General features: G+C 38.1%; 1 protein-coding gene across 1 annotated transcript in view; it reads right to left on the reverse strand.

The window, feature by feature from the left end:
• LOC135081798 (transmembrane protease serine 9-like) overlaps nt 1-7,701 on the reverse strand; it is a 49,746-nt gene extending 42,045 nt beyond the window's left edge. Inside the window, exon 1 of the mRNA XM_063976585.1 lies at nt 7,409-7,701. Within this exon, the coding sequence (XP_063832655.1) occupies nt 7,409-7,454 (46 nt within the window). The 5' untranslated portion in view covers nt 7,455-7,701. The remainder of the gene's footprint in view (nt 1-7,408) is intronic.
• Nucleotides 7,702-14,752: the final 7,051 nt, after the last annotated feature.

The following is a 14,752-nucleotide window of genomic DNA, read 5'->3' on the forward strand; positions in this document are numbered from 1 at the left end:
AACATGTCGAATCCCCTTATCCAGACAAAATTTCTTAAAGGCGTGCGAAGTAAAACACGTTCCACGATCACTTATTATTCTGTCTGGATTACGAAACGTATAGAATATATCTTCGAGTACTCTGATTGCGGTTTGAGTCTTAGTATTACGGACAGGCCTGATAAATATGAATTTTGTAAAAGAGTCGACCACAACAAGGAGATATGAATTCCCTCTATTGGATCGCACAAAGGGCCCAAGGTGGTCTATATGTACAGTATGGAAAGGAACTTCTACTTTAGGTATAGTATGCAACTGTCCCTCATTCGTACTAACCTTTTTAGAATACGCACATTCTATACAAGCCTGAACGTACTTTTTGACGAATTTGGACATTTTGGGAAACCAGTATGTTTTCTTAATTCGTTCTAGAGTCTTCTCGATACCAAAATGTCCAATTTCGTCGTGATTCATACGACAAACTTGCCACCTTGCCCCTTTGGGCACCACCCAGCGCAAATCTGTTTTGTCCCCATTTACACACTTATATAGTTTATTGTCCCTAATCAGATAGTTGTCTTTTATATATTTTAGACCATCTATATCCATGTTAGAATCGATGATATTACGAATTCGATTAAGTTCAGAGTCTCCTAGTTGCAAAGTTTGAAGCCAGTCCTGACCCGTGATTTGCATGACGCTTGGATATGGATCTGTTTCTGTTGTCACATAAGAGTGTTCAGTGGGGTTACGAGACAACGCGTCCACATGAGCCATTTTGGTGCCTGCCCTATATTCAATGTTACATTGAAATTCTTGTAATAAGAGCCACCAACGGGCTATGCGTGGAATCAGATCACGCTTGGAAAATGTTGAGCGCAAAGCGCTACAGTCCGTAACTATTTTGAAGTTTTGCCCTAACAGATACACTCTGAATTTCTTTAGGGAGCACACCACAGCCAGCGTTTCCAACTCAAAAGCATGGAAGTTCTTTTCCTCTGGTGACGTTTGGCGGCTGTAATACGCCACGGGCTGAAAACTGTCACCATCACTAGACTTCTGTAACAGAATTCCACCTATACCAACCCTGCTGGCGTCAGTGTGTAATTCTGTCACAGCAGTTGGATCAAAGATAGCTAGTATGGGCCTATGGACTAACCTATCCTTGAGAGTCTGAAACGCTGCCTGTTGGTCCTCAGTCCATACCCATTCTGCGTCCTTTTTAAGCAATTTGTTTAGGGGATGCGCTAGTGCGGCAAAATTGCGAATAAACTTCCTAAAGTAGCTTACTAGCCCTAAAAATTGGCGGACCGCGTGCACGTTAGTGGGACATGGAAAATCGACTACGGATTGAATTTTCTTATCACCAGGTCGTATACCCTCTGAACTGATCTCATATCCTAAATAATTGATTTTGGTTTTAAGGAAATCGCACTTCGACAAATTTAATTTCAGATCTGCTTCCTCTATTAATCGTAGGACTCTCTCCAGTCTTTCCAAGCATTCATCCACACTTTTTCCGTATATTAAAATGTCGTCAATATAAGCAGTTGCTTCAGAAAATCTAGCTGACCCTAAAACTTTATTCATCATTCGTTGAAAAACCGCCGGCGCGTTTGCCAGCCCGAAGGGCATACGGTTAAATTCGTATTGCCCATCCGGGGTGACAAACGACGTCAGCTGTTTAGAGTCATCTGATAAAGGCACCTGATAATAGCCAGAAGACATGTCTAAAGATACGAAATATGCCTGTCCTGACAGCCTCGCAATCTCGTCTTCTATCACTGGCATTGGGTACCGTTCTTTCACAGTTATAGAGTTTAGCTGCCTATAGTCAACACACAACCTTTGTCGTCCATCTTTCTTTCGCACCAGAATAATAGGACTGGCATATTCCGAAACTGACTCTCGTACAATCCCTGCCTCTAACATTTCTCCAATCATTTCCCTAACCTGTTCACGTTCCTTGTGAGACAATCTATACGGTCGATATACTACGGGCCGCTTACTATTCAATTCTATGTGCATTTCGGTGATATTAGTGCACCCTAATTCTTTCAAAGATGACGCAAAACAATGTTCATATTCCCTCAATAGTTGTAGTAATTTTTGTTTGTGTTCGTCGCTAATTGTACTGCCTATATGAACCTGCTCGATGTCTATGACATTGTTTTGTGTTTGAGCGACATCATTAGTCACACGCGTAAGGCGTTTTACCACATTGACTTTAATACCCCTCCCGAATATAACCCCTTCGCGAAACTGACAACTCTTTGATACAGGAGTTATGTACACATAGAGCTTTCCTCCTCTTACTTCGTACACACCCCCATTGATCTTAAATTGTTGGGTGGGTTTCCCCACTATCCTAGTATTTAGCAAGATGGTTCCATTTGTGATTGAGTTTGTACATGCCCTAACGGCAGCTGGACCATAAATATTGCTACTAGTCATGCTGTAAACTGTAATAGAGGTATTTTCCATGATATCGGTATTTGAGAATGGAAGCTCGGTGGCTACGTTTGTGAACTTTAATTGTTGTGCGTCCTTATATACAACAATATGCGGCTGTTCAGTATAAGATTGTCCCACCAGCAACGGATAATCAAGTAATTTATCATCAACTAGGTGACATTTCACACGCGCATCCACACCATCAATGTTGACATTCACTTCAACACTACCTAACGACTGAATTATGTTATTGCCAAAACCCTTAAGCGGGGTAGAACAAGTATTGTCACACGACAACCCTAAAGTTGTTGCAATAGATTGTGAAAGTAACGTAACTTCACTGCCGAAGTCAATAAAAGATTTAAATGGGATGTCATTTACCCTACATTCCTTAATAAATTTTGAGTTGGTCCCTGACATTGAAATGCTCATTGTCTTGCGTGCGGGAACTACACTATCATTAGTACCAACGTGTTCAGATCTAATTGTACAATTATCTGACTTGTGACCTATTCTACGACACTTCGTACATTGAATTAGTGGTTTTGGACATTTTAAGTATGGGTGTCCATTTTCCTTGCAGTTAAAGCAGTATAACTGTGTATTATTGCCACTAGGCTTGATTGGGCGGAGAAGGGAGCTATTCCTCGAATCGTTAGATCTAGTTTTAAAGTTATTGCGGTCAAACGGTTGCTGGCTTTCTTTATTACTCATTAAGAATTGAAGTAACTGTTCGGGTTGCGTACAACGTAATGCATTAGCACTAGATCGCATAGTTTTATCGGTTAACCCATGTATAATACAGTCTACCGCTCGCTTGCCTTCAATGTCACACTGGTTTAACAGGGCCAACTTTTCATAAAAATATACTTCTAGGGGTTCATTGTACCTACTCTTTCTTTTCAGCATATCCTCCAAGGATTGGCCATAATTCTGTTCGAAAGGAAAAGCATTCAAAAGTTTTTGTTGCCACTCAGTCCAACTAAATAATATGGAATTTAAACTTTCGTACCACGTTTTAGCCAATCCTTGGAGTTTTTGCATCGCGAAATGAATTACTGTTTTTTCATCCCAGCCGTACACCGTAGCACACTCATTCACCTTCTTAAGCCAAATATCTATGCGTTGACTCTTTGAAGAAGGGTCAAAGTCTGGCAGAATATTTTTAGAGTGTATATTGTTACTATGCATCTGAGTGGGTAGGGTGGACGGCTGAGACTGATTCTTAACGTTACTAAGTGAATTTATCATATTAATCACGTCCCTAGCAGAAAAAGTTGGGCTTTCTGACCTTTTAGACTTCTGAGCTGGGGCGCCATCCTCGATGAATTCTCCGATGCGTGCCCGGCGAAACTCCGAGCTGCGCGACCGGCGGGTACCCCTGCGTGCGCGTCGCTCCTCACTTTCTCGTTCTCCCCGACGTTGCTGCTCACGATGATAGTTGCGGCCGCGGCTCTCCCTTTCCGATGCCATCCGGTGCAGCTGGCTCCGTTCTCTCCGTAATTGGTCCTCCAGGTCCCGTATGCGTTGACGTTCACGTTCTAGGTCTACATCCTTCTTAAGTAAACTTCTGTCACGTTCCGTACTTCTCAGTCGGCTTCGGCTGCGGTGGCTTCGGCTACGGTAGCCCCGGCTTCCTCGGCGAGTACGGCTGCGACTGCGTCGCATCGATTCTCGGCTACCACCAGCTGTTTGTTTTTCAGGCGTCTTCAAACGGCGCAGCGGTGGTAATTCATCATCGTGCGGCATTATTCTGAAACTCGAAAACGTAAGCTATGTATTCGTCCTTTATTAAATACTTGATATCCTGTTATCTCGAAAACGGTGCGTCCTAGCGCAAAAATAACAAAATTTTGGCCCCCGTAGACCCCATACTGAGCACAGGTCTCATTATACAAGTTAACAAAAATGACCTTCGAATGACCTTTCAAGTTTTCTAAAAATTAAAACTGTAATAAATACCTATATTTGGTTTTAAAGTGTTATAAAATGCAAAAAGAAATGTTTTCAGCTACCTACGTAAGTAATTAAAGTGCAAAAATAAGAAATAAATAAAAAATACTGTAAGTGGGTACATGCCACTTCTGAAATGTAATAAAACTCACATTATTTTCCAAGTAGACTTCTATTTTCTTCAGATACTCGTTACAGGTTCCAGGCACGTCTGTCCACGACAACGGCTCCAGCAAAAGTGATTCGATTCGCCATGTTTTTATCCCTCCTCAATTTAGCAGCCGGTGTTGCCAATAAAAATATTTAAGTTTTAGCCTTGTTTCCACTAGGGGGCACTTTGTGCGCACTCGTGAAAACAAGGCTTTATTCCATCGACCGTAGTTTTTAAAATTTAGCACGGTGTTGCCAGTAATAAAAATAAAAATATTCGTTCGGAAATAGATAATTTTAATGAAACCTAACACAATAAAGGATCTAACAACATTACCAGTCATTGTAATCATAATTTATAACATTATTATTGAGCGTAAACTAGATTATAATTTTCGTATCGCACTGCATGTAAATTAATCGTAATTTACTGGTCTTTATCCGCTTATGCTCGCTAGCTTGCGTAAAGCTCGAACTTGTTAACTCTTGTTCGAGAACACTTCGATACTTGGAGCTATGTTAGCTAAGCTGTGTGGCTTACAATTAGTGCAAATTATGAATAGCACTAACCTACTTTTCAGAATATTACACTAAAGACACGACAGGCAAACGTTTGGGATGTTTAACTGCCTACATAGCTCGCATCAATATTTATAACTATGTATTTTAAAGACAAACCCTTGGAAAAGAGGCGGACAATAGTGACTGAGTTTCACGCTGCTTCTTCTCAGCACTGGCCCATTTATTGTCCCGAAGCAGTGGTAGGGTGGGTACTGGGACGTGTAGGTAAAAGTGCTTTTTAAAAGCCTACTTGCAAAGATAAAATGAGTTTATGAGTATTTAAACAATTTGCTTATTTTGGAAAAGTAACTGAAGTTTTAAGCTATAAAATCTTATCTTTCATTCGTACTCTCTTAATTTTTTAATTCAACCAATTTATAAGGTAATAATTAAGTTAGAAACTAATAAAACTATTTTTATTTTTTAATATTATTCCTTGCTGGAATGTTCAAAACTATACCAGAGCATATCCCCACCCACCCACAACATTCTTATTAAAATGTATAATTTTACGATTACCTTACAGGCTCTCGATGGTTAATAGGGAAATCTCTAATTGTCAACATATCGTGGAATAAACAAACAAAAGGAGGTTAATTAACTAATTAAAACATGGATGATGATTATGATACAGCGAAAACAGCTTTCTTTGAATTTAGTTCAAAATGTGAGTTATCGTTTAAGTACACCTGATTCTAGCTATAAAAACGCAGTAAAAGTTTGTTTATTTCTCTTGATTATTTTGTATTTGATGACATAAACACCATAATTATTACGAACGGGTAAATAAAATATGTATTAAACAGGTTTTCTCAGAGGTTGATTAATTTGTCAAGCTTACTTATACAATCTCACCAAGTTAAAAATCGGCTTCATCTTCATTTCAGGGAGTCCACTGCTGAACATCCCGCAAAAAAAATATTTACCTACAGTTAAGTAAGTAATTCTAAAAAAGAAATATGTTTCTTAAATTTTATTTATTTAAAACGTTCATGCACTTATTCATATTCATAAATGGATTCATTTCCGCGTAACTTAATTTTTATTAAAAATTTTCGCGCGTGCACTTAAAAATAAATTATGTATGAATAGAAGGTACGAACAATTTGAATTATTTGTGTGTCAATACATAATATATACCTTCATATTTTTCAGCGGAAACTCAAAAACTAAAATGTTACTATAATAAACTTTAGACGTTTCCCGAGTTCCCGAAAGTTTAAACGACATTAATATATTATTTTACTCTCATTTAATACATGCTTTACATAGTCTTTAATCGCATACTAATATTTGAAACCTTTAGCCATAGCTAGTAGACTAATAAAGCCCATTTCATTTTGTGATCCCTATGAAAACAAAATTCATTATTATGTGTTAGGTACCATAGGCGTCACTTAAAGATTAGGGATTGATGGTGAAAACGGGCATAAGGTTGAGTTGCACCACCTAACTTTGACCGTAACTTTATTACGATAAACGGCGTTTTTTGTATGGAGTTTGACAGATTTTTGACGTTTGTCAAAGTTAAAGTAAGATGGTGTTAGCTAGTCTATAGGACCCAAAGTGCAAAGTAAACGTTTCTATTACTTAAACTCTACAGCGGAATCTTATTGCACCAACATTATTGTTTTTCTGCAATAAATTTAAATTTTATTCATCAATTAATATTATATATTTTGCATGCCATACTGATCTCTAAATTATTTTATCATACTTTCAAGTGAAATATAAGATTGTGTTGTATAGCAAAATGAGGGTAGATAGAGATACTGATATTGAATGAAACAGCTGATGGTAAATAGCCAGTCTTAAGTTTATATAAATTTATAATTAATATAAACGTTAAACGTTTATTAATTCTATCGATACATAATTAACACCTATTTACTTACATATTCTAAAACAAAATAATTAAGTGTATTTTTTATTGTTATCGACAAAACATATACAGGAACTTTGTTGGCAATTATTTTAGTAACGAGCTGTTGAAGCAAGATAATTATGCCTTTTAAATATTATGCATGTTTTGCGGAAGTCGTAGGTGTTAGAAGCGTCGTATTTTCAACTTCAGTGATTTTATGCTTCGCAAATATTAGCTCTTCCTTAATGTGTAACAAAGTTATACAAATATTTAATTAAATTTTAGCTTTAAAGAATTTATGAATATGTTTTATTGAATGCGCACTGCGTGTTTTAATATAGATTGTTACTTATTGTCAGTTTCATAAGGAATTTAAGACAAGACAATACAATTTGAGTGCTGTTACATAATATTAATAAATTGTAAAAAAAAAGAATAAAGACTCACAGAGAACAGTAAGACACCGCTTCCCGAAACGGCCAATATCCGCCATAACTCTCGTCTAATGTAACTCTTACGTCACTTCACTTTCACTGCGCGCACTATAATATCATGCGATAATCACTTATGAAACCGCGGCCGAGGACGCTGCACTCTCATGCCAGTTCAATGCACCGAAAAAAAAAGTTCCAAAAAAAAGTAAAGTGTCAAAAAAAGGCGCGAAGGGCTCCCGAACGCGTTTTTGGTGGGAGATTTGGAAAAAAGAACGCGTCGCGCACGCTCACTTTCATAGCGGCCAGTGAGCCGCAGCGCGCGCGGCGGTGTGCTTTTACTTTCGTGGCCGCCCAGTGGGGATCAAGTGATCGCGATGACAGTGGATCTGTCACGATCTTGATCACCGTCCCATGATTTGGGGCTGGAGTCACGAGCACAGCCGAGCGAAGAAAGGAACGCTTCTAGTTCCCACACAAAGACAGACCCTCAAATTTTTTGTAACTTTTTCTCATGTATACATTAGTATAAGATTATAAGATTTCCCAGAGTATAAGAATTATGCTTAGGTACTACAGTTCCCATTCATAAGTATCGCACGCTAGAGAAAACGTCCACGATCATAGTTCTGTTAGTTCTTGGTATTTTAATGTCCAATAGTAAAACAGTAGTAAACCATAAGCTCCTTCGCTACGCACTACCTGGTAATAACGTCCGTATTCTAAAACGAAACTCAAGTATGAATACTCAAGAATAGATTTAAGTCTGTGATTGTTCTAATCATTGAGTAGGTTTCTGCTGCCACTTCTTCTCAGCTGGTGTCATGTAGTTCCGAAGTGGTAGGTATTTCGTTCGTTTCAGCTAAATGACATCCACTGTTGGACAAAGGCTTTCCAAATGGTAGTAGGACAAGTTACATTTGGATCATGTAAAAGCTCCTTAGAAGGGTCTGTAATACAAGCTATGAGAGCTCACAGAGCTTGAGAGACCAACCACAACAGCCTTGACTCTTTGCTTAAGTATGAATCGAGTCTTGAGCAAAGCTTCGTAATACAGGTTTGTTCATGAAGGTAAATCTATTTCGAATAGGACCGTTCAATTGCTAATCAAATCTCAGTAACTATTTAAGTCAATAAGTTACAAGTATTATTATTTGTTTACCCGGCCACCTGACCTGTTGGTAAGTGCTCGACTTCAACTAGATTCGTGGTTGCGGGTTTGATTCCCGGTGGTAGGAAAGGCTAGTTGAGCTAGCTAGCGCTGAGCACAAGGATCAAATCAAATCAAACTGTTTATTTAGTAATTAGGCCCTTTTCAGGGCGCTTAAACACGTCCCAAATATTGTTTGCTCTACCAATCAAAAATTGAAGATAAAAATAGTCCCTAACGTTGGAACGGAACACTTCTTAAAAAACCCGACTCGCACTTGTCCGTTTTTTACTAACACTGCAATGATTACAGGGTACACAAAGAATGTGGAATAATTTAGCAAGACCGTAAATCCCAACCATCCAAAAGTATCTTCAGTGTCCATAAAAGCCTTAAAAGTTTCTTCGTAACATTGTTATGAATCCCGGACCTTAGGTTTTGAAATGTTTTCGAGAATCGGCCATTGCGACGGTTACCCAACGCTACATGTTGGCCAATGTTTGGTTTTTACATATACTTAGTCATAACTTCATATTTTGTGATAATTTTCCTTTAGCGTACGAGCCAGAGACCTCAGTAGAAGGAACTGAGTAGTTGACACGTTTACAATTATGGTGACTACGTTAACCAATAATTCTATTTCCAAAGATTTTCTCAAAATAAACATGCTGACCTATTTTAGTCCTGAAAACATAAATCAACCGTAAAATTAGATAAAGTTGCTATCTTTAAACAGACAGTCTAAAATATCCGCCAGATAACAAGAAAAGTCATAACGGAATTAGCTAAAAGGTTACCAACCCACATTAGCTAAAAAGCTTTGATTTATAAACCATCAAAGTTACAAAGTTTTGAAATTTTATGAACCCTAACGCTTCCAAGTCATGAAAATAAAGTGAACAACACAAAATTTTAAAGACTCGGTACAAAAGCTGCCAAAACACTTGAGAGCTAATCAACATTTCCCGTACTTTCGTTTTATGCATCAAGGTTGATCTTTTCATACCGTCATAAAATAACAAAGGAATATCCCGGAGGCTCGACGAGCCTCATCCTGTCTATTGTGCCCAGTGATCTACATTCAGCTCGCCGAGAGCCATTGTGGCCTAGGTGTATAGACCTCCAATAACCGCCATTCAATGTTTGAAAATTTACTCACGTGCTGATCGAGCCTTCCCAATGAAACTCCTGCTCATTTTATATGAGCAATTCCTAAGCGTTCTAATTTTGTGCCGGTGTGAATACTTGCTCTATTTTTTATGCAGGCGCCGCAATTGTTTTCGTATAAGAATAGAAGGTGTTTTTCGTGGATGTTCTTTATCTATCCAATACAATGTCTCATTAAAAGAGTTCGCGTTTTCTTTTAATCGTAAAACAAAGGCAACAATTAAGGCTGGGTTGCACCATCTTACTTTAACTTTGACAAACGTAAAAAATCTATCAAACCATAAAAAAAGCACCGGTTATCGTTATAGTTACGGTCAAAGTTAGGTGGTGCAACTCAGCCTTTGTCAAATGGCACAAATATTTTTTTACTGTCACGATGTAATAAGCCCTCATAACGCGCGTCGCGCAGCCCACAATGGTTAGTATAAGCTAGTTAACATTTAGCACAAAAGACTGCAGTGGCATAATTGGCACTTACCCCCCCAATCCACAATAAGGGCCTGGGCCCTCCCCACCTGACATTTAAAACATTGTCTCAAAGCTTCCAGACTGCTCCATAGCTCTACTTGTATTCCAGGAATTGTTAGTGATTCCACAATAAGGTATTGCCTTTGACATTAGCTCGGGGAACGGCAATTATATTGTAAAGCAAGTTTGTTAACACGAGGATGCGTTAGAGATCCTACTCATTATTGTCTCGTTTACACTGCACGCGATCTTTCGTTTATTTTTGACGACTGTAATAAGTTTCTAATGCCACAAGAGATAAACGATTATGTGAAGCTTTGGAGTAGTTCAGTAATAGTCCTATCTCATAGTTAAATATGCAGAGGTAGATACAAGCTTATTTTTGTTGTGTGGTCAATAACTAATATCTTTTGCTTCCTTTTGGTATTGGAGTCGGATCGGAGGACAAAATATACTCGTAAAATGATCTATGGTTGTGACCCAGTATCACCCACGACTTACTGTAGGTATTTCCCTTATTTTTTTACTTTTATGGGCATTTTAATTAATCCTTCTGAACTCTCAAGTAAACGGCCCAATGTGCATACTCCTTATCAATTTTACAGCACCTACAGGACCCCTGACCTTTGATTCGCTCGCGCGCGACTTTGCCTTCGCATCACTGCAGGCGCCTCGCTACAACAATGCATCCTTTGTAGGAGGATATTGGAAATTGGATGCCTATTATATTAGCTACGGTTCTATAAATAAGATAGCTAGAGGTTGTGTACGAGAGAATTCCATTTTCATAACTGGTTATCGAGCAAGAAAAAAAATCCATGTTCGTAGCTGGTTACAGTTACGAACGTGGACTAAAGGGAGAAAATATTTTGCAGATATTGTGGTTAGGTTTTTAGAGTTACAATTTCAGTTCATTGGTATTTTTGATTACTCGTCAAACTTACATTTCATAGTCTGTTATTTTAGCTTTTCCATGAAATTATACTCATTAAAATATAGATTGCTAAAAATAAAAATAAAACGAATCGCAATCCGCATCTAAACATTTTGGTAGCGTTTTTCGTTAAAATTTCACGCCACGTCTCGTAGACAAGTCATCTACGAAAAGCAATTAGGCCACGTGAACGGAATTATACGAAAAATAACATTCATGTAACTCGCCAGATGAATTTAAAGTGGAATTGGCGATTCGCGCCAAATGGAGTCGCAGCGAGACTGCTTGGCGCATAGACTCTGCTGTTTTCTACCATCATTGATCGAATAATAACCTCATAACATCTCACAATAATAACGTCATCAACCTACTAAAGGACATTGTCAGAAATCGCCTAAAAAACCGCCCAAAAACATTAACCCATCATAATTATTTTCTATTTTTTTTAATACATTAAGCACCCTTTCATTCTAATGGACACTTAAGCATTGAAAAATGAAATAAATAAGTCTTTTAACGTTTATTCTATAATACTATTACAACTTCCGGACGTTTTGGTGCGTGGCATGGTCTAAAACCTATCAAGTTCCATAATTTTTGCCGATAAAATCTGTACGAGGCATTACCGTACTTTATTGCTGGGAGTCCATGTATAGTGATGTTCCTGCGGCCATCATAGACAATAAAATATCGATTTTGAAAATAAAATAAATCGATTAAACTGCTTTGAAGACTAGATTTGCGTTAAAAGCTAAAAAGATATTGACACTATTACAAGAAGCTATTTAAAGTGTCCAACTGGTCGAAGGTCGTAAATACATATAATAAAAATAATTAGGACCATAAACTAATATTCATGGTATCATAACTGTAAAAGTGTCAGAATCCGATGTTGAATCCAATGCCAGTTGAAGTGAGAGAAACATATATCAACTTAGTATAGTTGCCAGTCTCTCATAATCTATGCCAATGAGGGTTTTCGCGATTGAAAAATCCGCCAGATGGCAATACGTAGACGTGAGGTCCAAATGCTGCATGATTGGTTATTTTTGACATGACATTGACAGATAGGTCAAAATCCACCAATCATGCAGCATTTGGACCTCACGTCTACGTATTGCCATCTGGCGGATTTTTCAATCGCGAAAACCCTCATTCATAGCACATGTATAACAATAGACCAAATGAACTTTTATAGATTGTAAAAGAGAAGATAAAGATTTTATTATTTTATTAAAATCTTGCCACGAGGTAGTTTTTCAGTAGAAACCAGGATTGGATAATCGCTTCAGGCAAGTATCAGAACATTTTATAAATATTTTTAATCGATTATATCCTTGTGAATCGTTTTAATAAATTGTCATTTTACTTTTTCAATTAAAACTTTTTCAATCCCTAGTATTGTCAAACTGTCATAATGTCAACAAATTATAAATGTCACGTCAGTTGACTCAATTTCAGTCTTCTGTGCGTTTATTGTATTTTTATTTCAATGAAATAGTGCTAAAGGGTTAGTACTAAAAGTGAAAGCCTTTTTTCAGAAAAAAAACCAATGTGGTGCCCTTATTATTCATACTGTTTGAAAGTTACAAGTCAGTGATACAGAGTTGCCGCCATTATAACTCCGTGGTGATACCATACCAAAGAAGAAGTTTTCCTAAAAACTTGTGTTATTTTTATATGTGATCAAATAAAAAGGATTAATTCTACTGGAATAACTTATCCCAAGAGACCGAATATAAAAAAAAAACCTCTCCATAGAAATTATCACCATCACGAGGATGTGATTTTTTTTGAGAATTTGATATTGGTCCTGTAAGAAAAGTAGTTGTATTTCAGTAGTAGAATCAACCCTTCTTGTTTCATCAGCAAGATTAACTATAAAAACGCCCTGTAGGTAGGTATTATTAAGCTGAAGAGTTTGTTTAGTGTCAAAGACTGTCACACAGTGTAACTTAAAGTGGCATAAAATATTATGATAATGAACATAAAAACTTAAATAAATATTTATGTTAATATTTTTTCTATTTATTTATTTTCCCAAAGCTTCACAGTGACAGCTGAAACAGCAATACTGTTGTAAAACTAAACTTAGAACAAACTGTTACAAATATTTTACAAATTAAAATAAAACCGCATGTTGCTTTACTTTCTCGTATAGGTAATAAATGTAATTAATGGCTAGATTATTAATGTTACTTTGTTACCCTCAATAGTGAGGAGATCTTACAAAATGGTAACCCTGATTTTCATTGTCATTCAAGTGCTCTTTCTTCGCATAGGCTTCTGTGATTTGGCCAAGGGCCACACACATTGCGATAACATTATGCGACATTGATTTGACAGCAGCGGAGTGAAGTCTTGCGACTATGCAAAATGATACCCTGTAATCGTAGCGCATATAGACATAGACGGGGCGGGGCACATAGCTCGTAGAGCTGATGGCCGCTGGGGCAGGAAAGTTCTTGAGTGGCGACCACGAGCCGAAAGACGTAGCGTGGGCAGGCCTCCCACTAGGTGGACCGACGATCTGGTGAAGGTCGCGGGAGGTGCCTGTATGCGAGCGGTGCAGGATCGGTCTTCGTGGAAATCCTTGCGGGAGACCTTTGTCCAGCAATGGACGTCTTTTCGGCTGAAACGAACGAACGAACGATACGTATTACCACTATTTACCAGACATTACTATTTATTGTATACTCGCCGGATTACACGTAGGAGCACGCGCGTTACAGCTTCGGCCTTGCATTATTATAAGATCTTGTTCCGCCATTTTTCGAACTTCCTCCGTGAGGATATCCCCGCCGAATTCTATGATAAACCTATCAAAAGTCATATTCTGCAATGTCAAAATTAATTTGCCGAAATTCGCCGAGCCAGCTATGTCAAATAATATTATTATAGTTCCAAAATACTGGACTGTCCTGTCGATGACATTGACAGTGGGGCGCCACCGTCAATACTGGATCGCTGGTTGAGATTTTTGCCATGTTGGAAACCATATAGTTGAACGATGGTAGCGCCCCCCTGTCATTGAGTTTGGTGGGACAGTTCAGCGTGGGTCATCTATAGGTGTCAAACAGGATACGTTCAGAAATTAATATTACGATTTTAAAGATAAGACAAGACAACTTTTTATTGACGAAGTTGCTGGGACAGCTAGAAACTATTTTTTTTCCGGCACTTTAAGAAAATAATAAATGAATGAAACGCAGCGTGGGACGTCCACCCACAAGGTGGACCGACGACCTTATAAAGGTAGCAGGAAGGCGCTGGATGCAGGCCGCTACCAACCGTGCGATGTGGAAGTCATTGGGGGAGGCCTTTGTTCAGCAGTGGACGTCCTGTGGCTGAAATGATGATGATGATGATGATGAAATGAATGAAAATGACAAATCTTCGAACGTGTATAATACCGTGCCAAAGTAATCATATAATGTTGGCACCTTAATAACTATTGCTGTTTTTGTTGTAAAGCATACTTGCGGATATTATTGGCAAGAAAACTATGTAGGCTCTAGATCTGAAGCCGCTTTAACGAACACGAAGTGCTCATACAATGCGGCGTATTTTCTTCCAGTCTTTAGTCAGGACTTTAGTCGAATTAAAACCCCGGTTGAACGTGATATAGCCGCACTAGAATA

This window comes from Ostrinia nubilalis, chromosome 20, assembly GCF_963855985.1.
Source record: "Ostrinia nubilalis chromosome 20, ilOstNubi1.1, whole genome shotgun sequence".
Classification (NCBI taxonomy): Eukaryota; Metazoa; Arthropoda; class Insecta; order Lepidoptera; family Crambidae; genus Ostrinia; species Ostrinia nubilalis.